The sequence below is a fragment of the Ahaetulla prasina genome, chromosome 4, assembly GCF_028640845.1.
Source record: "Ahaetulla prasina isolate Xishuangbanna chromosome 4, ASM2864084v1, whole genome shotgun sequence".
NCBI lineage: Eukaryota > Metazoa > Chordata > Lepidosauria > Squamata > Colubridae > Ahaetulla > Ahaetulla prasina.
The window spans coordinates 126557194-126583227 of record NC_080542.1 but is presented as its reverse complement, the minus strand read 5'-3'; the positions used below and the strand labels follow the sequence as shown (position 1 = coordinate 126583227).

Here is a 26034-nt window from a genome sequence, read left to right as displayed (position 1 = left end):
ATAATAGCAAAGCTGTGGTGGCACTCTGATTAGAATGCAGTATTGCAGGCTAATTTTGCCAACTGTCAGCAGTTCGATTCTCATCAACTCAAGGTTGACTCAGCCTTCCATTCTTCCAAGATGGGTAAAATGAGGAGCAAGATTGGTTGGGGCTACATGCTAATTCTGTAAACTGCTTAGAGAGGACTGTAAAGCAGTATATAACTCTAAGTGTTATTGCTATTGTTATGTTTGTGTAGCATTCCTTTAAAAGAAAAGAAAATGAAAAATTCTGTCAGAACAATTATTTTTAAAATGAACAATAACAGAAGCATCTCACTGGAATTCTAAATATTCTGTTTAAATTGACAAGATCAGAATAGGATTTCAGATTACAAATATCTCCTGAAATAAAAATAGTTTTGCTTGCATTCTAAGCCAACTGAGAAGTGCGTTAGCAGGCATTCCTTCCAACAGTTTGGAATAACTGATTAAAAGTTCACTAAATAAACTTCTCACTTAACTGGGAAATGTAGGAGGGTTTTTCATGATTATATAAATGGAAAAATTCCCAAACTTATCCATTTTTTATAGTGACAGTAGTGAGAGAATCCAGGGGTAAACTGCCTTTTTGTGGGATTGAAGAGCTTTCTCTGTTTGACCAGAACTGCTGAAAATCAGCAGGGCTTTACTTGCTATTTTAAAGCGGAATACAAACAAAAACTCTAAAATAGACCAAAGATAATTTTTTAGAAAAAAAACCCTGCAACCCAAGAAAAACTATAAATTTCTGATTTTAATCCACACGTGACATATATCAAAAAATATTCATCTTTGACCAATCTACAGTCTCTTTGCTTTCCCCCAAAATCTCACAGGGAACTGTCCTCCCCCTGCTCCACCAGAAGATTACAGACTTCTTTACAACCAAAAGCTTATAGTCAGTAAGAGCTAAAATGGGAGTAAGACATTTCCTTTCATTTCTAGAATAGGTGTTGTAGGCAGAATGGTATCTTTCAGCACCAGGATGGCATATTTGATTAGTGCACATCAGGGTGTATTTGGTCAACTTTATTGGATTTTTATTCCTTACCAGGTTGGGCTGTTAGACTGCTCTGCAAGTCTCAATCAGCTTCAGGGAAAGGAAATTGAAGTAGCACGCTGTGGTGCTTTGGCACTATGGAGCTGCAGCAAGAGTGCTAGGAATAAAGAAGCAATCCGTAAAGCTGGAGGCATTCCCCTGTTGGCTCAGTTACTGAAGTCTCCTCATTCAAATATGTTAATACCTGTAGTAGGAACTTTGCAAGAGTGTGCCTCTGAGGTAAGCAATGTCCCTACTCCTGGAAATTTAAATGACTATCCTCCGCAGGTCAAATAGAAATCAAAAGTAGACAATGACTTTAAATTTCTGGTGCATATGAAACAATATTCTGTCTGTCTATCCATTCATCCATCTATATTCATCCATCTATATCCTCGTCAATATATTCTTCAGTTCAGTCTTTTTTAACAGCAAGGGCTCATGCCCAGTGGTGAAATCTGAACCTGTTTGCCACCAGTTCTCTGGTCACACATGCGTGCTGCGTGCCAAACGCATGCTTCGCATGCATGCACAGCAAAAGGAGGCTTGAGAAGGTAAGTAGAACAGCGAGAGGGGAAGCTGCGCCGCGTGATTTAGATTCACTAGAAAGCAGGATTTCCTGCTTTTAAATCGTGTGGCACAGCTGATCTCCGTAAATACCAGTTCGGGTAGCTTTTTTTTTACTACTGGTTTGCCCGAACTGGTAGTTTTTATCACTACCGGTTCACCCGAACCAATGCAAACCGGTAGAATTTCACCACTGCTCATACCCCACATTTCTTAGTCATACCACAACTAATTGCAATGATCTACTACATATTGATTTTACAGAAGATAACATTGAAAAGGCACTACACAACCTAAAATCATCTATCTATTGGACCTGATGGATTATGTGCCTACTTCTTAAAAAAGCTTTCCACTGCCATAGCAGAACCTCTAAGCACAATCTATGAGTTATCTTTCAGAACCAGCTCCTTTCCTAACCTATGGTCATTAGCCACTGTCATCCCTATCTTCAAAAATAGAGACCCCAACCTAGTTGAAAATTACAGACCAATCTCACTGTGTTGCATCACCTGCAAGGTCATGGAATCAATCATAAACCAATCCATTACCTTCCACTTAGAGTCAAACAACCTACTTTCTAGTAAGCAGTTTGGTTTCAGGAAAAATTGTCCTGTAATTTGCAACTCCTGCACTGCAAAAACATATGGACTACACAACTCAATCGGGATAAAGCAATTGACACAATTTCCATAGACTTCTGCAAAACCTTTGATTCAGTGATACATGACAAAGTACTTCTAAAACTAAACTCCTATGGCATTTCCGGATCCCTTCATAAGTAGATAGCTGCGTTCCTGTCAAACAGGCAACAAGTAGTCAAAATAGGGAGAGCCCTATCAAATCCTGCACTTGTTGTGGTCCGCCGGCAACGTGCGGAGCTGGCAGCAGAGTCAGACAATGAAGAGGCTGGGGAGGAACATGGGCCAGTCCTGGAGTTTGCGGAAAGCTCGGACGAGGGCTCTGCGTTGGAGGCAGAGATGGGGCCAGGGCCACCTGGGAGATATGTGCTGACTCCGGAGCCTCCAGAGTCTGACATCAGCGATGCAGAGAAACAGGGGGAGCCTGTTCCCAGTGTGTGCATGTGCAGAGCTGCCAGAAGACAAGAACAATTAAGACAAAAGGGGTGACTCAGGAGTAAGGCTTGGAGATGATTGGCCCGTCACATAAGAGCCTTTGCAGGAAGCAACTTTGTTCATCCTGGTCAGTTTAAATTCTGAATCTCCGTTTTGACTCTGTGCTCTGTATGGCCTTGCAAAGCTAATTGCCAATTAGGTCTTTGGCAGCATGTCAAGGAAGATAAAGGTGGGTGCTTATCCCAAAGGACTGTGGCAGACTTCTGTTGGACTCTTTATAAACTATGTGTGACTCATCACAGGCTATGAATGAATAGAATTAACAGCCGTTGAAATAAAAGAGGGTTTACTGTCTCAGAAAGCCTAGGTCAGAATAGCACTAGTTAATAGTGGTGTCCCCCAAGGCAACGTTTTAGGACCCACACTCTTTATACTTTACATAAATGACATTTGCGATCATATTATAAGCAGCTGTGTCCTCTTCGCTGACGATATAAAACTATTCAACACCACTGACAATGCTGCTGCCCTACAAAGCGACCTTGACTATGTATCAGAATGGTCAAACAATTGGCAACTCCAAATCTCAACCAAAAAATGGTCTTACACATTGGCAAAAAAAAATCAGTACACCAAACACAAGCTGGGTGGATACGACCTCATACAGTAGATGATCCTCATTCTGTCAAGGACCTTGGAGTACTCATCTCAAATGATCTAAGTGCCAGAGCTCACTGTAACAGCATTACCAAAAAGGCATTAAGAATTGTAAACCTAATCCTGCAAAGCTGCTTCTCCTGTAACATTGTATTGCAAACTAGGATATACAAAACCTTTGTTAAACCAATTCTCGAATACAGCTTGTCTGCCTGGAATCCGCGCTGTATATCTGACATTAACACAATTGAGCGAGTCCAGAGGTATTTCATGAGAAGAGGATTCCACTCCTCTGCTCGCAACAAAATACCTTATGCCAGCAGGTTTGAAATTTTGGGCTTGGACAATCTAGAACTATGCCAATTTATATCTGACTTAAGCATAGTACACAAAATTATCAAGTACAACGTACTACCTGTCAGTGACTACTTTAGTTTCAACCACAATAATAAATGAGCACACAATGGATGCAAACTCAATGTAAACTGCTCCGAACTTGATTGCAGAAAATATGACTTCAGCAACAGAGTGGTCAATGCCTGGAATACACTACCTGACTCTGTTATTACATCCATAACTTTAACCTTAAACTGTCTACTGTTGACCTCACCTCATTCCTCAGAAGTCTGTAAGGGGCGTGCATAAGCACACCAGCGTGCCTTCCATCCCTGTCCTGTCCCCATTTATTTGTACCCATTTCCTGTATATCCATGTTTATATTTATTCCTGTTATTTCGTACATGTTTGACAAACTAAATAAAATAAAATATAGACTAAACAATCACAGTGATACAAATGACTACAACAATGACAATGTTTGTGTATACTGTTGTGACAAAATAAAATAAATAAATAAATAAAAATAAGGTAGTTTCAGTGAACTCCTATCATTATATTCTATTATATTTTAATTCTTCTTCAAATTAATACAAATTATGGTATTTACCTGAAAGAAATATGAGTTGCCATTTCCAAATAATTACAAATAGAAATAATTGAATTTTATGTTTGTGTGTGTGTGTATGGAGGGCTGGGGAATACAGTAGTCAGTCAATTCCTATGGCAACCAACAGATCCACACTTAGTTGATAAAAAACCAAAAGTGGACCCTGCACTTGTGAGAAAATGCTAGGAGGGAAAAATCCCTCTCCCAAAGATCTTATCTCCAGATTTTGTAATCAATCCCTTTCTATCTGAGCAATAACAAAATATTTGTAAACCAATATAGGTGCAGGTGGGAGACAGTTAATTTTGAAATTGGGTTGTCTTATTTTATAACTTATTAATTGTATCAATTTTTTTGGCCCATTACTGCTTTTTTTAAAAAAAGAAGTTTCTGACCAATGTGTACAGATTGTCCTTGACTTACAACAGTTCGTTTAGTGATTGTTCAAAGTTACAATGACACTGAAAAAAGTGACTTATGATCGTTGTTCACAGTTATAACCTTTCCAGCATCCTCATGATCATGTGATCAAAATTCAGGTGCTTGGCAATTGGTTCTTATTTATGACCATCACTGTGTCCCAGGGTTATGTGATCATCTTTTGCGACCTTCTGACAAGCAAAGTCAGTGGGGAAGCTGGATACGCTTAACAACCAAGCTACTAATTTACCACCTGCAGTGATTCACTTAACAATTAGTGGAAGAAAGGCCATAAAATGGGCAAAATTCACATAACAAATATCTCACTTGACAACAGAAATTGTGGGCTCAATTGTGGTCATAAGTTGAGGACTACCTGTATTATACATTCTTATATGCAGCTTTACAGTAGGGAGACAGATAGACATATAAACTCCCTGATTGGTTTTGGCAGGAATTGTCAGCCTTAACTCACAAGAAAAGGAAGCTTTGCAGTATAGAGGAATATTTGCTGGTTTTATAATCTTCTCCTATTAATTTTCATTGGAGGGGGGCAGATGCCAAAGACAAAAAAAGCATTTAACTTTGTCTGCATTGGTAATTTATTTTCTGAAGGTCTTTTCAAAACTTTTTCTAATGGGTGTTTATTTGTAGCCCAGCTACAGACTAGCAATCAAACAGGAGAAAATGATTGAAAATCTTGTGAAAAATCTGAACAGTGACAAGGAACAGTTGCAAATGCATTGTGCCAGTGCAATCTTTAAGGTAAGCATTAATCTTCTGAGACAAAAAAGGTTATCTACACACTATTTCTCTTTAAAAAATAATGGGACGAACTGGATAATTATCTAAGAAAAAAATAGTGGGACTTCCTCACTGTTGTTTATCACAAAAACTGAAATAACTGAACTAACACAAGAACCTAAATCATTGTTACTTATGAGAAAATACATAAAGATCAGCTAAAGTGAGAAGGAGCAATAAAGAAATACTAGGTAATTGAATTTGTAACATGCCAAATTTTACTATAGATCAGTGTATTGATTTTTTTAAGGTATTGCCAGTTATCTTGCATTGGTTGCACAGTGATTAAAGTGCAGTATTGCAGATAAATTCTGCTCATAACCTGGAATTTGATCCTGACAGGGCTCAAGGTTGACTCAGCCTTCTATTCTTATGAGGTCAGTGAATGAGGGTCCAGATTGTTGTGGACAATATGCAAATAATGTATATATTGTAAACCACTAGGAGAGTCCTGTAAAGTGTTATAGAATGGTATATAACTCTAAATGCTATTGCTGTTTACTGTAGTTACAAATCCTCTAGCATAAGTATAGCCTTATATTTACAGAGTTCCTGTTAGATTGCAATCTTGTAATCTTGTGTTCATTGGAGGGGGGCGGATGGCATATGATATGCCAATTTGTCATATCACCCCCATGAAGTTGCATAGACGCCCTCCACGTCTGCAATGGAAAATGCAATCTTGAATAACTTTGTTTACCATCCTCTATCAGCTCAGATGTATCCAACTCTGACACTGTGAAACTTTCAAAAGAAAATGATAATAAAAGCTTTAGATCCAAAGGAAAAGTAACCCTTTAACTTGAATTGTAGTAACTCCAAACTCACTCCACAAATTGACAATTTAAAGAGAATGGTGAATTCTGTTATTCTTACTATGTCATTCTATAGTTATTACTATAGGATTGCTTTGTAAATAGCTTGCCATGTTTTTTTCCTACTTATCTCCATTCATATGCTTGCTTGCTTGCTTGCTTGCTTATTTATTTATTTATGAAATATATATGGCTACTCATCTACCTATAGGAAAATTGGGATATTGAACAAAAATAAAAATACCATAGAGACAGAGTTTTAAACCATTAAAGCAAAGAAGACAGTGCTGAGGCCCCAATGAAGCTTACATCCACAGATCAACCATACCAGGCCAGCCTCATCAACATCCTGGCTCCAGTATCTGAAGGAAAAACCGTTGTTTTTCTGAAGGCCAATAATGTCAGGCCATCCATATTTCTTGATTAAAACTGTATTTGCCAATGTTCATTTTGAGACTTTTCACTGGAGTGATGAAGAAATGAGCTTGAGATCTATTTATTTTAATAGGATTTAAGCCTATACCGTTTCTTTGCATCCTTCTAATTTAATTTAGGAATCTAAATATTGCTTCTAGGATTTTAAATTTAGTCCATTTAAATCATAGTGCTGTCTCTAAACAGAACAGGGTAGGGGTTGATCTGGATTTAAAACGTGTTTTTAATATATCTTTGTGTTTATATTTTCTTTTATTTGTTTGTTTTTACATAGTGTGCTGAAGATCAAGAGACTCGTGACCTTGTTAGGCAACATGGAGGCCTGAAACCTCTTGCTACTTTAGTTGCTAATTCTGGAAATAAAGAACTTCTGGCAGCAGTGACAGGAGCAATCTGGAAATGTGCAATCAGCAAAGAAAATGTGACAAAGTACTTGCAATATTTGTTGTCTTGAAATATATATATATATATGTAGGTCTTTGGTTATTCGGGTTTCTCCCGCGTAAAATTGGAAGTGTCTTGCCGACGTTTCGACGAAGTCTCATTCGTCATCTTCAGGCTTCAGCTTCGTGCTTCTGGGAGCAATGTGTGACTGCAGCTGTTTCTTCCTTTTTAACTGCTAGTGGGGGTTTGAACTGATTGGGTGGGAGCTTGGCTGTGCTCTGATTGGATGGGGGGTTTTTTTGTGCTCTGATTGGCTGGGGGTGTGTCCTGTTTGGGTGGGGGCTTGGTTGTGCTCAGATTAGTCTGAGTTGCAGGGGGTTTTGAGCTGGTGAGCTGCATTGCTGTTGTTTGGCTTCGTGTTCGTGGTCGTGCTACATCTTCATGAAGCACGACCTAGGACCAGAAGCCAGACCACAGTTGCAACATTAGCCATTTCAAACCCCTCCAATCCATACATGCAGCAGACTGACACCCACTATGAAGATGTACCACGACCACGAACACGAAGCCAAACAACAGCAATGCAGCTCATCAGCTCAAATCCCCCTGCAACTCAGACTAATCTGAGCACAACCAAGCCCCCACCCAAACAGGACACACCCCCAGCCAATCAGAGCACAAAAAAACCCCATCCAATCAGAGCACAGCCAAGCTCCCACCCAATCAGTTCAAACCCCCACTAGCAGTTAAAAAGGAAGAAACAGCTGCAGTCACACATTGCTCCCAGAAGCACGAAGCTGAAGCCTGAAGATGACGAATGAGACTTCGTCGAAACGTCGCCAAGACACTTCCAATTTTACGCGGGAGAAAACCCGAATAACCAAAGACCTATATACAAACACCCGCGAAAACCTCAGAAAACAAATATATATATATGTATGTATGTATGTATGTATGTATGTATGTATGTATGTAGGTCGGTCTTTGGTTATTCGGGTTTTCTCCCGCGTAAAATTGGAAGTGTCTTGGCCAAGACACTTCCAAGACACTTCCATCGCCAAGACACTTCCAATTTTACGCGGGAGAAAACCCGAATAACCAAAGACCTACATACAAACACCTGCGAAAACCTCAGAAAACATATATATGTATGTATATATGTATGTATGTATGTATGTATGTAGGTCTTTGGTTATTCGGGTTTTCTCCCGCGTAAAATAGGAAGTGTCTTGGCGACGTTTCGACAAAGTCTCAGTCGAAACATCGCCAAGACACTTTCAATTTTACGTGGGAGAAAACCCGAATAACCAAAGTCCTACATACAAACACCCGCAAAAACCTCAGAAATATATATATATATATATATAAGTTATCACCTCCTGCTTATAACCAACCATAAAAATTTACAAACCATCAGGATTTAATAGTTATGTGTGAGTAACATCAGGATATTTAGGTTTTGTGTGTGCGCTTTAGATGGGGGCTCTATCTAACTGTCAAACTGAAACTTAAAACATGCTGAAATATTTATTGGATTAGTTGGCAATCTAATATAAGTTTACTTATTACTTATATAAAACTTATAACTTTAAGCCAACATTTACTTCTCTAGAACACCTGTAGTTATCATCGACTCTATTCTCTATCTTAATATCAAACTAGATATATTGGAGTAAAAATTAGTTTTGTGCCATGTTGGGTAAGGATTATGGGAAACACAGTCTAATCCATTTTACAGATCACTAAATTGAGGAAGGATATCCAAGAGCTATTGGTATCTGCAAGCAATGACAGATCTGCTTTTTATGCATTTATGTGCAGTGTTGTGATACAAATATGAAAGGGTGGAATTTGTGTCATAGAGTATGGTGGACAGTTTGGCATCATAATAGATAGGAACAGATGTGCCTGGAAGTTAGAGAATCACAATTTGTGATGTTAAAGCAAGCAGAAACCCTTGTAAAATAACCCATATCAGAAGTAATTATGGCAGTAATGTCAAGATTTGGCTGAAATCAGTTTGTGTATATATGTATTGCCAGTTTCAAATCTGTTTACGAATCTTGATTCCTAATTATAAGACACAGTCATGACTCAGAACTATAAAATTTTGGAAAATACAGAAAGTACAAAAATTCTACTATATTTATTTATTTATTCCTATTATATTGTAGAATGATAATAGTTCATCTGCCATTAAACCACCCAAAATATGAGACAGAATAATGAAATCCAAATTCTTTGATTTTAATTATACTTGGAGTAAGTCTGTTGACAAATATTATATTTATATTTAGTCAGGAAATTTTTATTTTTAGATTTCGGGAATACAAAGCCATAGAAGCTTTGGTTGGCTTGCTAACAGATCAACCAGAAGAAGTTCTTGTAAATGTGGTAGGTGCCCTTGGTGAATGTTGTCAGGAACAAGCTAATCGGACCATTATCCGTAGATGTGGTGGAATCCCATCTCTGGTTGCCTTACTCACTGGAACCAATCAAGCTCTTCTTGTGAATGTGACTAAAGCCGTGGGGTCTTGCGCAACTGAACCAGAAAATATGGCGTAAGTTTTTCTCTTTAGTATATATTATATGCACATTGCCATATTTGTCACATTTGAAATAAGTGTTATGAAATCATGTCATAAATACGAATTACATTTAGCAATATTTGAAATATTTCAAAAACTAAAATATTAAAATTAAACTATAAATTAAGCTGCTCAATATTTTTGAGGCTCTTTTTTCTGTATTCATTTATGATTTTATGGTGGGCTTAAATGAAATTATCCTCCTTGCTTTGAATATGGTATTAGCAGAATGTAGTCAATGGAATTTAAAATCATGATTTTGACTTATATCAAATGCCACAAGTTGTTTGGTAAACTCATGTTCTTTCAAAGTCTTCTAAAATGACATTCTAATGAATAACTGCTTCTGGTTTCAGAAACATTACTAGAACTGTAGGATTTTGTACAGTTTTTTGGATTTTGAAATTTTATATTAAATATGACTTAATATAGGGGTTGATAACTTATAGTCTTAAGATCATAAAGAGATCTTGATATAATGTAGCTTTCAGTTAATTTCAGAAGCTTTTTACAAGAGCAATTTCCAATATTGCTGTGACCAGTCTATCACTCTTTTCGAGTCTTCTGTAAAGGGACAAAAGATAATCAAAATAAGTTATCTTTGACAGTATTTTGTGTATGAGAGAGAGAAGGAGAACATAAATGGTCAACTTACCAATTCTGGATCTTGGTGGCTTTTCAGCTCCACCATTTATTTATATGTGTTGTGATGGAATTAGGAAGAATGAAGCCACAATGACAAAAAACAGGTTGTGTGTCCTTTCCTTAATAAAATCATAAAACTAAATTGGTCTCTCTTAATGGAAAGATTTGGGCACGCCAATAATAATCTGTTTTATATTCTGTATTATTTTATGATATTAATATGAAATCATTTCAGTTATAATAATATCAAGTCTCAATTTTAAAAATACTGAGTAGATCATATCATTTTTCAAAACTCTATATTCTTTGTATTCTGTTAGAAGAATGGGATCATTCTGGTAATACATATTTCAAAATAGGTAAAGATAAAGGTTCCCCTCGCACATATGTGCTAGTCGTTCCTGACTCTAGGGGGTGGTGCTCATCTCCATTTCAAAGCTGAAGAGCCAGCACTGTCCAAAGGCGTCTCCGTGATCATGTGGCTAGCATGACTAAATGCCAAAGGCACACAGAACGCTGTTATCTTCCCACCAAAGGTAGTCCCTAGTTTTCTACTTGCATTTTTTATGTGCTCTCAAACTGCTAAATTGGCAGAAGCTGGGACAAGTAACGAGAGCTCACCCCTACACGTGATTCAGTAGTTCGAATACTAGGGAACTGCCGACCTTTCGATTGACAAGCTCAGCATCTTAGTCACTCAGCCATTGTGTCCCCCTTTCAAACTACCACATAACTTTTTAGAAATAATTATATAGCAGCTTCCAAAGTTTAAAAAGTTTAAGGTTGATAAGCATATAAATGATCCTACATTTTCTCCCGAAGCAGACCATCAGGCTCTTTTAGAACAATTTCACTGCTAAAGTTTGAGGTAGAAAGTTGGATTTTTGGATGAGATTCCAGGATCTTCTGAATACAAACTGTATCCTTCACCAACAAATTGTCATTCCTTCTTTGATAATATCTGAATCCTAACTCCCAAAAACAATTATATATTTCTTTCAATGTGCTTTAAGGCAAAATATGTTTCTCCTGCTTCTGGCCATTTAGGCTTTTAAAAATCTTTTACATAGTGGCATTATAAGAGTTTTCCTGAAGTATTTAAACATTTAGTAGCTGTGCATGGAAACTAAAAAATATCAAACCACATTTTATTTTTCTTCTTCCCACATTGCACTCTTATGCGTAAACCAAGTTATTGGTTTTTGACTTTTATAATGTAGAACTTAGATCTGAGATTTAAGCATTTCCTTTTTGGATAAATGTTTCATTAAAAGCTTCAAGTAATATTTTGCTTGATGTGGAAAAAGTTTTGACAAGGGCATGTAGTAGTATAGTTCTTTGCTTCTATACAACCAAGATCAAATGCATATAGCCCTTGTTCCCTCCCACTGTTTTATTTTACCTTACTTGTTTTTCTTAGTGCAATGATTTAATTTCCTTGAAAACACCATTTGTTTTCATGCTTTGGCTGTCACCCAGTGGCAAGATAGGAAATGTAAATATGGCATAGAATGAAGGAAGCAAGTTCAATGGAAGAAAGATATGTCTAGAATTAATCATTATTATATCATACCTCATAAATAATGATTAGTTCACATGTAATTTTTGTATTAACTGAATACTGGTGATAGAGCCATAAATTGACAATGGAATCCAAACAACATATTGCAGAGCATTAAGCCATAACACACTGCTTGGAGGTTTTTGCTTTTGTCTCCAGTTTTTTACTAGTCTAGACAACACATGACCTGCTTGATCATCATTTCAGAAATATTTTCTTATCTAGTTCCTCAATATCTTCAACAATGGCAGTGCTTCTAATGTACTGCCTTCTCTGAAAAAGTTCTTAAACATTCTGGAAGATATTGAGAGATATATAGATCTTGAAAATAGCTTATGTTGAACTGTATAGGATACTCATACTTCAGGAGTTGACTCCAGGATTTTTAAATGATATTTTGAATTACATCATAAAATGTTTATGATAAATTTAATGTCATGAAATATTTTATAAAATTTGCAATATTACAACTCTGCAGGAGTTGGGGGTTCTGGATTTTGGACACATTTGAGGTGCCTTGGTCAAAAATGTTTTGCCCCATGATATACTGTTTGCCCAGTTAAAAGTTATAGCAGGGGTGAAATGCTCCCAGTTTGGACCAGATCAGCCAATCTGGTAGCAATGGTGGTGGGTGGTTTGGAGAACCGATAGCAAAAATCCCTGCCCCTCCCATGCCCAGCTGAGCCACGTGATCATCAGAGACTTTTTTTTTTTACTTTTAAAAACATTTTTTAACAATCTCTTCACCGAAGAAATTGTAAAAAATGCTTTTAAAGGATTAAAATAAGGCTCTGATGATCCCAGTTGAGGTACCTAGTTGTCAGAGGCTTTTTTTTTACTTTTAAAAGCATTTTTTAAAAGGTAAAAAAGCTGAAGCTTGCTAGGCAAAAAATGGGAGGTGTAGGCAAAAAATGGGGGGGGGATTCGTTTGAGAGAGAGAGAGAGAGAGCAAAAAGGAGAGAAAAGAAGGACTACAAACCTGGCACTAGACACAGCTTCAGAGGATAATCCAGGGCTGGAAGGGACTTGAAGGTCATCTAGTCCAACCCTGCTCCAGCAGGACATCGTTAGTGAGTTTCTGTCTTTTGATCCCCAAGTCACATAGCCATGCCCACCCAGTCACATGACACACCCACCAAGCCAAGCCATGCCCATCACCACTGGGTTATAGGCATAAGAATTTTAGTAGTGAATCAAAAGAATGTTAAAGCATGGTGGTGAAACCAAATAAATATCTAAAATTGTGATCTGAAAGATATCAATTTATTTAAAGGAAAGGAAAGGAACTGTTGAACATTTGAGTGGAATCAAATGATTCTTGAGTTAAAGTATGCATCACTCCTTAGTTTATTTTGTTCTTCTAATTTGATTCTTCAGTGCAAGAACATTGCTGAATGCTACTTCCCCCCACCCACCTCTAATGATAGCTGAAACTTTAAACAAAAGGTACAGCAAAGAACATACAAAGAGAATGTTCAAACATCCTTCTAAGTATAGTTTGTGTCATCAAGAGTGTTGAGTTAGCTATGTTTAGCATGTTCTCAGAGGCCCTACTCCAGATTCTCTCTCATGCTATGATGTAGCAAATGGTTATCAAGAAGTAGGCCTTCTTGGTGGTATTCCTTCAGTTTGAAATGGCTTCCCAAAGGGTGTGCCTGGCTCTTCATTATCCTTCTGGTTAAAGGCAAATATAATTTATTTCATTCTGCTAATATATTATTTAAGTTTTATTACTATACTGACACAAAGGGTGTTTTTTAGTATCAGTCTGTGTCTAGGTATCTTGTGTTAATATATGGTAAATATGCAACAACAACATCAACAACAACAATCATTTGGCTTAGAGAAATGTACTACAACAACAATAAATCAGGATAAAATCACAAACAGTAATGGATTTGAAATGCTGAATGTCCAAAACATTAGAAGCCATCAGATGAAGCCTCCAAGTATCTGGGCATTTTACAGTTGGATAACACCAAGCATAGATAAATTAAAATTATGATTAATAAAGAATACACCCAAAGAGTGAGAAAAGAAAAAAATATGAATGGTGGAAATACTAATACCACTAATACCACTAATACCATCAAAGTAATCAAAGCTGGAATCATTAATGAGGACAAGCTGAACTGGACAGTTTGAACCACAAAACAAGAAAGTTAATGATTATTCACTATGCATTATATCCCTGTAGTTATATTGATTGATATGAATGGCATGGTGGCCTAGTGGTGAAGACTCACATTTGGAAGGTTGAGAGTTCAAGCCTAGATAATAGCAGATATTTCTTTCCTAGGGTGCAAATAAAAAAAAAGTATCTGCTGTTAACTCCACATGGCATCAGGAAGGGCATCTGGCCAGTAAATGCTCAGATCCATCCAGTATCTCTGACTCTAACTTAAGGGATTACAGGGTGTAAAAAGGGAGTTATATTGATTGATATATCTATCCTGCAGCAGTGGAGGCAGAGGTTTACTTCAAATTAAACTATCTCTCCAGAAGAAATACATGCATTGGCTTTTACATAAAAACAGTTCAGAACAAGATTCAAAAATTGAAATTTACTAAATGTGCAAGAAACAAAATATGAATTTCAAAATAAAATAATAAAACCACAAATAGAATGCTGGCAAGGAAAAATATTATGTGATCAGTTTCTAAAAAAGAATAAAGGAAAAGCAGATAAAGATAAAAGTTGGTAATGGCTTACAACTGAAACATAAAAAAGAAAGAAAGAAAAGAAACTGAAGACTTGATTTTGCTATTTGTTCAGGCTATTCAAACTAATGCAATCAAAGCCAGAACTGGAAAATCATCAAACAATTCAAGGTACCGATTCTGCAAAAAAATAAGAAGAAATATTGCACTATTTGCTTAGATTATGCAAGAGGATCACAGAAAGTGATTATAAATAACAATATAAGACAGCCACCAGGATTTACCGGAACATCTATAAAAATTATATTTCAGTAATGAAAAATTGGTGTAAACATAGAGTTGAAAAAGTATTCAGAAATGAGCAAGTTACAGTTTTGTGGGATTTTTTAATACAAAATGATAAAGTCTTGGCTCATAGCTGTATTTAATTGTAGTTGAAAAGAAAAACAGGATGGGTAATTGATGTGGCAATACCAGAAGATAGTAGATTAGAAGACAGAGTTGGAAATCACAAAGTATTAGCCTGCAAGCAAGAACTAGTGGCATCATAAAATAGAAAAAATCATAGAAAATGATGAAGCTGCAATATTTTTCGCACTATAAGACACACTGGACCATAAGACGCACATTAGCTCTAGAGGAGGAAAACAAGAAAAAAAAATCTGCCTCTGCCTCCCAGCATCAATCATCAATTCATCTGGTTAGCGTCCTTGCAACAAACAGCCTGATCAGCTTCAGCATGTTATTGCAGCCCCAGCAGATGGCTTGTCAGGGCTCCTCTCCATTGCGACCACCACCGGTCAACTGAGCTGAGTGCTGCCACCGCCGGAGTACACTGGAGCTTTAGCTGCTGAGCAGTTGATTGATGGTTGGATCAGCCTCCTGGAATACCGCCAATCAGCTGTTCTAGGCAGCAGGATTACCATTGCCACTGATCATTGCTGCTGCTGATCACTACCATCACCCATCACCGCCGCCGATTGCCACTGCCACCACTGATTGCTTCAAAATCTAGTCTAAAAATCTAGCTGACTATACGACGAACCAATAATAATTCACATAACATGCAGGGATGAAATGCTCCTGGATCCGACCGGCTCGCGCGATCCGGTAGCGATGCTGGTTCGGAGGACCGGTAGCAAAAATCCCTGGCCCCAGCCCCCCCGCCTCTGCTGAGCCGCACCATCTGCAGAGGTGGTTTTTTTTTTACTTTTAAAAGCTGGTTTTGCTTCAGCCGAAACATGCCTTTAAAAGTAAAAAAAAGCCTTTGAGGATCCCGCCCCTCAGCTGAGATCGGCAGAGACTTTAAACTTTTTTTAAAAAAAAGGCGATCTCACCTGAGTTCCTAATCAGCAGAACCTTACTTGTACTCTTACTCTTACTTGTAGAAAACATGTTTTCTACAAGTAAGAGTAGTGATTCTAAGACACTTACCCGATTACTGATGAACGCATGGCTCTTTTTCCAGCCCAAAAGCAGTTTCACTTTCAGCCAGACAGAATCAATTGCTTAGCTAATCTATTTCCTCAGTGATCAACTGGCTGGCTTGACTGGCTGAGGAACTCTGGGATTTCAAGTCCACAATAAAATAAAATAAAATAATAAAATAAAATATTTGTACAGCTTTCTGAGATTTGGTGTGTTCCTGTAGTGTTTCACTCTAATTACACAAACACACAAAATCTCAGAAAGCTGTATGTGGCATTTTGTGTGTGTGTGTGTGTGTGTGTGTGTGTGTGTGTGTGTGTAAAGTGTGAAAGTTGATTTTTGAGCTTTTTGTGGCTCTGTGAAGTGTGAAGTGCAGCTGCTTTTACATTGTGTGTGAGTCAGTTGTGTTGTGTTGTGTTGTGTGTGTGTAAAGTGTGAAAGTTGGTTTTTGGTACCTCTTATTGTTTTTTATACTTTGTTAATTATTTTTATTATTTATTGTTATTGGCCACGCCCATCCATCCATCTGACCACCAAGCCACGCCCACCAATTAAGCCACACCCACAGAACCGGTAGGGAAAATTTTTAGATTTCACCCCTGATAATATGGTATGTAATAAACAATTCATGACAGGTTTCAAACATTGCACTAAGCCAAATTTATTTATTTATTTATTTATTTATAATTACATTTGTATACCGCCCTTCTCCCGAAAGACTCAGGGCGGTTCACAGCCAATTAAAAATACAATAAATGCAAATTAAAAACAGAATAAAATTTATATAAATAGTGGCCAAAGTACTAAAACTAACAATAATAAAAACTAAAATCCCATTTAAAATTACTTATTCAGGCTAGCCCAGATCGATGGAATAAAAAAGTCTTCAGCTCACGGTGGAAGGTCCGAAGGTCGGGGAGTTGGCGAAGCCCCGGAGGCAGCTCATTCCAGAGGGCAGGAGCCCCACAGAGAAGTCCCTCCCCCTGGGGGTCACCAGTCGACATTGTTTAACCGATGGCACCCCAAGGAGGCCCTCCCTGTGGGAGCGCACAGGTTGGTGGGAGGCTGTGGCAGTAGGTGGTCCCGTAAATAGCCCAGTCCTAAGCCATGGAGCACTTTAAAGGTGGTAACCAACACCTTGAATTGCACCCGAAAGACCACCAGGAGCCAGTGCAGGGAGAGAGGTGTTATATGGGAGCCACGAGGTGCTCCCTCTATCACCCGCGTGGCCGCATTCTGGACCAGTTGGAGCTTTCGGGTGCTCTTCAAGGGGAGCCCCATGTAGAGAGCATTGCAGTAGTCCAGGCGGGATGTAACGAGGGCATGGGTGACTGTGCACAGAGAAACGCGGTCTAGAAAGGGGCGCAACTGGCAAATCAGGTGAACCTGATAAAAAGCCCACCTGGCGACGGCCATCAAATGGTCTTCTAGAGACAGCCGTGCATCCAGGAGGACGCCTAAGTTGCACGCCCTCTCCATGGGGGCCAACGACTCGCCCCCAACAGTCAGTAATAGAGTAAGCTGGCTGTACCGGGAAGCCGGCATCCACAGCCACTCGGTCTTCAAGGGGTTGAGCTGAAGCCTGTTCCTCCCCATCCAGACCCGTACGGTCTGAAATGAAGCCTGTTCCTCCCCATCCAGACCCGTACGGTCTGAAATGAAGCCTGTTCCTCCCCATCCAGACCCGTATGGTCTGAAAAAAAGGAATATTATTTCTTAGTACAATATGTGAAACAAGCCATAGCTTGTCACATTTCTTTCTGGATTTATTAACTTTCCAGTTTTAATTTAGGAAGGATTTTAAGAAGGGGAGTTCCGACTGACATTGTGGCACTACCAGTCACAAGAACCGGAGCTCTCTGTGCTGACTTCTCCCTGTTTGTGGGCTCCAGAAGGTGCCAAAGCTGCTTTGTAGGGGCAGCGAAGCTAAGGAGGGGTGCTCTGAGAGGTCACAGGACAGATTGCAACTCTCCTGCTGAACCCCAGAACTTTTTTCCCTCTATGCCATGGCGAGGAGAAGAGGCAGTCTAAGATGGCTGCCACAAAGGTGGGACAGCCAAGGAATATCTAAGAATTGTGCTGGAATGGAGTTGGTGAACACTGTCTGTAATTGGATGAGAAGAATCCTGTTTATTCAAATTTTAACCCCAAAAGAATATCCAGGAAAAGAGAGGCTCATAACTATTTTTAAAAGCAGCAGTGACAACACTCTGAGGAAAATTTCAAAACTGAAGGCACAAGAATTAAAGGGAAAAAGGCAAAAAAAATTAGTGGTCAGGCGTTGCTTTGGATAGGCACTTTGAATACTGGAATTATCTACTTAAAAAACATTATTTTTATATTGTGGAAAACTGGAAAAATTGGTTAACATTGAAATCTAATCTAAAAGTGCCACCTGCTGATGAAAGGAAGTATAACACATTCCCAAAATCTTGGAAATACTTGATTACTAGAGTCTTAAATGGGAGAGTAAAAAAGACATTATTATTAAAATGAGCCCTGAAGATTACAACATAAGATGTAGAGTGACTTAAGGAGGTTCTGAAAACCTATGAGACTATCCAGAAGAATAGGTTGATCAATTGTGGGATACAAAGAATTAAAAATACTAAATTTTTTGAGAAGTGACTTTAGGCTTGAATATATGGTTTTTGGATTATTGGACAAAACAGGAACACCATAAAATATAAAGAAATGCTTCATTAAGAAGAAATGAGTGGAATTTGGGAAAAGATGGTGTCGATAATTCAAAGTATAAGAGAGATACTGATGAACCAAACCGAGAGCATAGATAAAAAGCTGGAAAATGTAATACAAAAGACAATGAGTGATCAATACGCCTGGGAAGAGGAGGAGCCAAATGAAAGAGTAAATGAAAAAACGGAACGGAAGACAAATGAAGCAAGATGATAAAAAGAAGATAATAACAAAAATAATAAGGTTTGATGAAATAAGCCAAGGGGAGAGGAATTAAAAAAGGAACTGGAGAACCAGGAAGATTTTTCTGGAAGAGAGATCAGGCAAGAGTAAATATTTTGAAAGCTAGACAATGTAAAAGGGCAGAGAAGGGAGAAATGTTTAAAATGAGTAGTCAAAATGTGTAAGTAGAAGGATTTAAATCATGGGATTATATTAAACTTTTAGAAATGTTACTTCACAAAATACAGGTAATCCTCAATTTACGAACCACAATTGTGCCCAAAATTTCTGCTATTAAGTGAGACATTTGGTAAGTGTGTTTTGTCCCATTTTATGACTTTTCTTCCCAAAGTTGTTAAGCGAATTACTGCAGTTGACAAGTTAGTAACCTGGTTGTTAAGTTAATTTGGCTTTGCTAGTCAGAAGATTGCAAAAGATGATCACATGACTCTGGACACATCAAAGTTCATAAATATGAACCATTTGCCAAGTATCTGAATTTTGATCAAATAATCATCGGGAGGCTGAAAAGGTTGTAACTATGATAAACAGTCATAAGTCATATTTTTCAGTGCTGTTATAACTTTGAACAGTCACTAAATGAACGGTTGTAAATTGAAGACTACCTCTATCCCCAAAACCTGTTGTTCAAAATCCTAAGTGTCTCAAATTCTGGATCTGGAACTATTTGTTGTACGTGCATACATGTATGTGCTCAAAAGATGCAAAGAGAATTGGAAATGGCCACAATGAGTCACTGGTAGGATGTGACAGCTCAATACTTTGGGTTTAAAAAGGTGTAGAATGACATTTTCTTCTAATAGTTTGCACAATCCTATTAATTGGAATATTTCAGCAGAATAACAACTTTATCTGAATGCCAGTATGCAAAATACAGGCTTGAATCTGATGACAATATCTTTGCTACACAGATACCTCAGGCTGATAATAGAGCACAGGCAATAGAGCATGTTGTTACTAATTTAACAGAATGCTCTTTTGATTTATAAAAGTTATGTAACTCACCCAGTTCTCCGTTAAGTAGTTTTTTATAGAGACCAGCCTCTTAACCTGGCATCCTTCAGATCTCTCCTAGCATTCTTAGCCAAGTTGACTGAAAAATCTGGGAGATTTTGTACAAAGCATTTGGTGAGTACCAGGTCACCATAGTCTAGAGGCTGGTCTAAACTATGTAAAACGTGTTCTTAGAAAATTTTCCCCAGTGTATTTGTTTGAGGGTGTTTCTGTTTGTTTATCTATCCTGCACAATTACATTGTAAATTTTAAAAAATATTTTATGTTGTATTTTATTTAAATTCAAACCCCTCTATCAGTAAGTCTTATGCACTAAAATTTAAGATTCACAAAACCAACCAGATGTAGCTTGACTCTCAGATTTACAATACTATTTATCAAAGCAGTTTGTAACTTTTTGTTTAAGTTTACAAGAGTTGAACTGTGGTTTTCCAAAAGATGAGATTGTGCTTTCTAAGACTTGAAACCTGTAATCTTACCAGGGAGCGCAATATATATTCAGTATAACACTGTTTACATTTGTGTATGTGGTCTCAATTGGCAGGAGATGCAGTCAGACTTCTTGAGAGTCCTGGCATATACTGGTGTAACAAAAAGGATGATAGCTATAAGAAACAGATGTTGAGTGTGTGCATGTGTCTTTGAGAAAGTCTGAGGCTTGTTTATCCTGGAAATATTCAATATCAAATTATTAAAGCACAAAACTGGCTTGCTGTAGATTCACTTAGAACTGTTACTTTGGCAGTAAAACAAATGTAACCCTGCAATCCTTTTTTTTAAATGAGCTCATGTATTAGTTTAAAAAAGCAATTGCATAACCAACAATAATCAGGGTCTAGCAGACATATTCCAGTATCAATTGCAAAAGTAATCAATGTGACCAAGATTGTTTTACATACACAGTATTTTAGGAAACCATTAGTGTTTTGTAGAATGACTGGCCTCCAGATTTACTTTTCAAAAAGTTTGTTTTCTCTTCTTGTTTAATGGTTTTTCTTGTGTGCAAAAGTAAGGGCGGGAAAACACAATTCTGAGATTATAGTGGATTTCTCTTGAAGAATGATAATTATACTATTGATGGCCCTTCTGGAGCTGGAAACAACTTCATCCAGTGGGGATGATAGAAAACTAATGGAAAATAATCAAACTACTCTTGATGGGAATAGCACAAATTCTGGAGAATAATGTTCTAGGAGTTCAATCATGTACATATGATTAAGGAACAGCTCTAGCTCTTTAGGAAAGGTAAACAGATATTGTTTGTCATAGCTATGTATTCAGGTTATACAATCAGATCAAATGAAAGCAGCAGAGAGATAGATCCTTTAGAGTCAAACTACTGGTAGCACTCCTTTAATGATCATTCATTCAGTGACAGTTCAAAATTACAGAGATGCTGAACAAAGGGACTTACGATCCTTCCCTAAAGTTATAACAGGTTCCTGCGGTCACATGATTGCAATCTGGGCGCTTGGCAACCTGTTTGTACTTAGGACTGGTTGCTATGCACCCCATGATCATGTGATTGTCATTTGCAGTCTTTCCTGTTAGCTTCCCTAGAACGTCAGTAGGGAAGCTGGTGGGTTCACAAGTCACGATCATTTGCTAACTTTCAATGGGCGTTCTTGACTCTTACTATTGGACTATTACAATCCAGACTTCAAGATTCCATCTAAAGGGGTGTCCTTTCCTTTCCTTTCCTTTCCTTTCCTTTCCTTTCCTTTCCTTTCCTTTCCTTTCCTTTCCTTTCCAACATTCTTCAAATGTTTTTTGTCTATGACCATAAATAAATGAAAACAAATAATCTTTCAATTCCTTAAAAATAGCTTCTTTTTTCAATCTAAGAATATTTTTGTCCATTTCTTTTTATAGTATTTGTCTCTTCATGATTAAAATTCTATAGCTATAGAATTCTATAGGGCAACAGGAAAACATAGGGCTTGTATTAAAATATGTTTTGATTTTGCTATGGCTTTCAGCATAGAGCAAAAGCTTGCCTGTCACTTGATGCTTAAATAGGAGATAGTTCATTTTAAAACCATCAAGCAAATTTGTCATTTTGTCTTAGAAGAACCACTGTGTTTGGTAAGCCAACAATCTTTCCTTCTAGTCAAGTAACAAAGAGCCAAGGATTTTACCAATGACAAGGTCAGTCAGCAGTTCAAGAGTCAGCTGAGGTAGCAAAACTGTTCCATACTCTAGAGTACAAAGAGTGAACTGAGTCTGCTGCATCCAAATAATCAGACTAGAAAATGAGTCAATGTTTCTGGCAAGTGGTTATAAGAGTGTCAAGGTGAAGACATTATTTGCAGCATTGGTTTATCTCTAACAGGCCAGTTGGACAATTCAGGGCTTGAGCTTCCATCCTGAACCATCTGGATTGTATTGCTGGTCTCAATAGCAAGGCCAGTATAAACCATTTCTTGTAAGGAGTCTTTCTGTTGAAAGCTTGTGGGTTCTTACCATTGCCTTTGTGAATTGAAACCCTTATGAATTAACCCTTAAACCCTTAAGAACCCTCTATATCCATTTATCTATACGTAGGTCTAAATAAATGGATATAGAGTAAATCATACCTTAAGGAGAGTGTTATGATTAAAATAATAAGGCATGAGTAGGAAGCAGAAAACTAGGTTCACCAGAAGCGATTCTGGATATCTTACTTAGCCTGACTGCATTACTTTTTTATTTATCGTATGGCATATCATACATGGAGTACCAATATATATTAACATTTCACCTAGAATGGTAAAACACAGTAAAATATAAATGCTAAAAAGAACTATATTTAAATACCAATGTCTAGGCTGTCTAACCATTGAAGTGCAGAATTGTTTATATTTTTAAAAACTTAGTTACTGGTCCGTATGTGCCCTAAGCATGCAATAGGTCACAATGTGATCTACAATTTGATGTGGGACCCCACAGTCACACTGAGAGGAGGATACTATGCCCCATTTATACTAGCAGATGTTGTGTGAGATGCAAATCCTATTCAAAATTGCTGGACTTGTAGTTCAAAGCTGATTGCAAATGAACTTGTACAGATAATGAAAGTGGAAAATGTGAATAGAAAACAATGGAGATAAGGAAGACAGAGTAATGTCTTCCACCAGGGGCCTCTGGTGGCTCAGCAGACTAAATCTGTCTGTTATTAACACAGCTGCTTGCAATTACTGCAAGTTCAAGTCCCACCAGGCCCAAGGTTGACTCAGCCTTCCATCCTTTATAAGGTAGGTAAAATGAGGACCCAGATTGTTGGGGGCAATAAAAGTTGACTTTGTATATAATATACAAATGGATGAAGACTATTGCTTAACACAGTGTAAGCCGCCCTGAGTCTTCGGAGAAGGGCAGGATATAAATTCAAATTTTTTTAAAAAGTAATGTAATGTTGTACCAATAGCAATAGACTATTTCAAATCTGTAACTGGATAGGTTTTATCAAATCAAAAAAGTAAATCTTTACCTTGTTAAATGGTAATATGTTTAAAGGCGATCACGTGCTCCGGCCCCCCAGTCCTTACTCGTTCCCTGGATGGTCAGGATCCTCAGAGCCTGGGTCTACGGCTGATGCTCTGCAATGCCCGGTCCGTGGTTAATAAGGCTCCCCTGATTTGTGACCTGATTCAGAGGGAGTCCGCGGACTTTATGGGCATTACGGAGACCTGGCTGGGCACAGAAGGGGGTGTACCCCTGGTTGAACTGTGCCCTCCGGGTTTCCGTGCATTCCATCAGCCGAGGACCCAGGGTAGGGGTGGGGGGGTGGCGGTTGTGATTAGGGAAAGTCTGGAGCCGAGGGAGTCCACTGTTCCTCAGATAGCTGGCTGTGAATCCCTCCTTGTGAAGTGGGGCCATCGAAATCAGATGGGGTTGTTGATCACGTACCTGGCTCCTTGCTGCGTGGCCACAGCCCTACCTGAACTACTGGAGGTGCTTGCTGGCGTGGCGGTTGAGATTCCCAGACTTTTGGTCTTGGGAGATTTCAACTTGCCATCGGCCGGCTTGTCATCAACAGTGGTTCAGGAGTTCCAGGCCTCCATGACGGCCTTGGACCTGATTCAAGTAACTGATGGCCCTACACACATCGGGGGAGACCGGCTAGATTTGATTTTTATCTCTGGTCAGTGGGTAAATGATCTGGATTTAGGAGATATAGTGAAAGAACCGTTGTCATGGTCAGATCATTTTCTCCTTCGCCTAGACTTTCGAACCGCTGCTCACCACCGCAGGGAGACGGAGCCGATGCGTTGGTTCCGTCCCAGGCGCCTGATGGACCCGGAGAGGTTCCTGACGGAGCTTGGGCCGTTTCCTGAGGATCTTACCCACGGCACGACTGAAGAACTAGTTGCGGCTTGGGAACGGGCCGCGGCTGGGGCTTTGGACCGTGTCGCGCCTTTGCGGCCTCTGACCCGGCGCAGATCTCAATTGGCTCCCTGGTTCTCCGGGGAGCTGGGAGAGATGAAACGCCGGAGAAGACGCCTAGAGGGTGTTTGAGGTCCAGCTGCCCGAGGCTGATCGGACACTAGTGAGGTCCTTTACTAGGACCTACCTAGTGGCAATGAGGGAGGCGAAACGTTCCTACGTTTCCACCCTCATTGCATCGGCAGATAACCGCCCGGCCGCCCTGTTTCGGGTGACCCGTTCCCTCCTTCAACAGGAGGGACGGATGACCTGCAGGGACGAGCTGAGGAGTTTAACGGTTATCTATACGATAAAATCGTTCAACCGTGATGGTTTGGATCATGATTGCGATGATTCAGCCGAGGCGGCAGAGACTCGTCTTGTTGAGGTTATTTGGGATGAGTTTGATTCTGTGGCTCTCGAGGACGTGGACAGGTTGCTGGGGAGGTTGCATGCAACTACGTGTTTACTGGACCCGTGCCCTTCCTGGTTAGTACTGGCTGCTCAGGAAGTGACACGAGGCTGGCTCAGGGATTATAAATGCTTCTTTGGTTGAAGGGGTTTTCCCCACCGCCTTGAAGGAGGCGGTGGTGAGACCTCTCCTGAAGAAGCCTTCCCTGGACCCAGCTATTTTGGGTAATTATCGTCCAGTCTCCAACCTTCCCCTTTTTGCGAAGGTTGTAGAAAATGGTTGCATGGCAGCTTCCCCGGCACCTGGAGGAAGCTGTCTATCTAGACCCGTTCCAGTCCGGCTTCCGACCCGGTTACAGCACGGAGACGGCTTTGGTCGCGTTGGTGGATGACCTCTGGAGGGCCAGGGACAGGGGTTGTTCCTCTGCCTTGGTCCTATTAGACCTCTCAGCGGCTTTTGATACCATCGACCATGGTATCTTGCTGCGCCGGTTGGAGGGGTTGGGAGTGGGAGGCACCGTTTATCGGTGGTTCTCCTCCTATCTCTCCGACCGGTCGCAGACGGTGTTGACAGGGGGGCAGAGGTCGTCCTCGAGGTGCCTCACTTGTGGGGTACCGCAGGGGTCGATTCTCTCGCCTACCCTGTTCAACATCTACATGAAGCCGCTGGGTGAGGTCATCAGTGGTTTCGGGGTGAGTTATCATCTGTACGCTGATGATACTCAGCTGTACTTTTCCACCCCGGACCACCCCAACGAAGCGGTCGAAGTGCTGTCCCGGTGCCTGGAAGCCGTACGGGTCTGGATGGGGAGAAACAGACTCAAGCTCAATCCCTCCAAGACGGAGTGGCTGTGGATGCGGCACCCGGTACAGTCAGCTGCACCCGCAGCTGACTGTTGAAGCAGTTAGTGGCCCCAAAGGAGGTGGTTCGCAACTTGGGCGTCCTCCTGGATGGTCGGCTGTCCTTTGATGAACATCTGGCGGCCGTCACCAGGAGGGCCTTTTACCAAGTTTGCTTGGTTCGCCAGTTGCGTCCCTTCCTTGACCGGGATGCCTTATGCACGGTCACTCACGCTCTGGTTACGTCTCGGCTGGATTATTGCAATGCTCTCTACATGGGGCTGCCCTTGAGGTGCACCCGGAGGCTGCAGTTAGTTCAGAATGCAGCTGCGCGAGTGGTAACGGGAGCGGTTCGTGGCTCCCATGTAACACCACTGC

At 39.5% G+C, this 26034-nt stretch overlaps 1 protein-coding gene across 1 annotated transcript in view; it reads left to right on the top strand.

Moving 5' to 3' along the window:
* The window catches only part of LOC131197754 (homeobox protein Mohawk-like), a 192885-nt gene that overhangs the window by 36454 nt on the left and 130397 nt on the right, over positions 1 to 26034 (top strand). Inside the window, exons 13-16 of the mRNA XM_058182203.1 lie at positions 1076 to 1300; positions 5381 to 5491; positions 7055 to 7209; positions 9483 to 9725. Of these exons, the coding sequence (XP_058038186.1) occupies positions 1076 to 1300; positions 5381 to 5491; positions 7055 to 7209; positions 9483 to 9725 (734 nt within the window). The remainder of the gene's footprint in view (positions 1 to 1075; positions 1301 to 5380; positions 5492 to 7054; positions 7210 to 9482; positions 9726 to 26034) is intronic.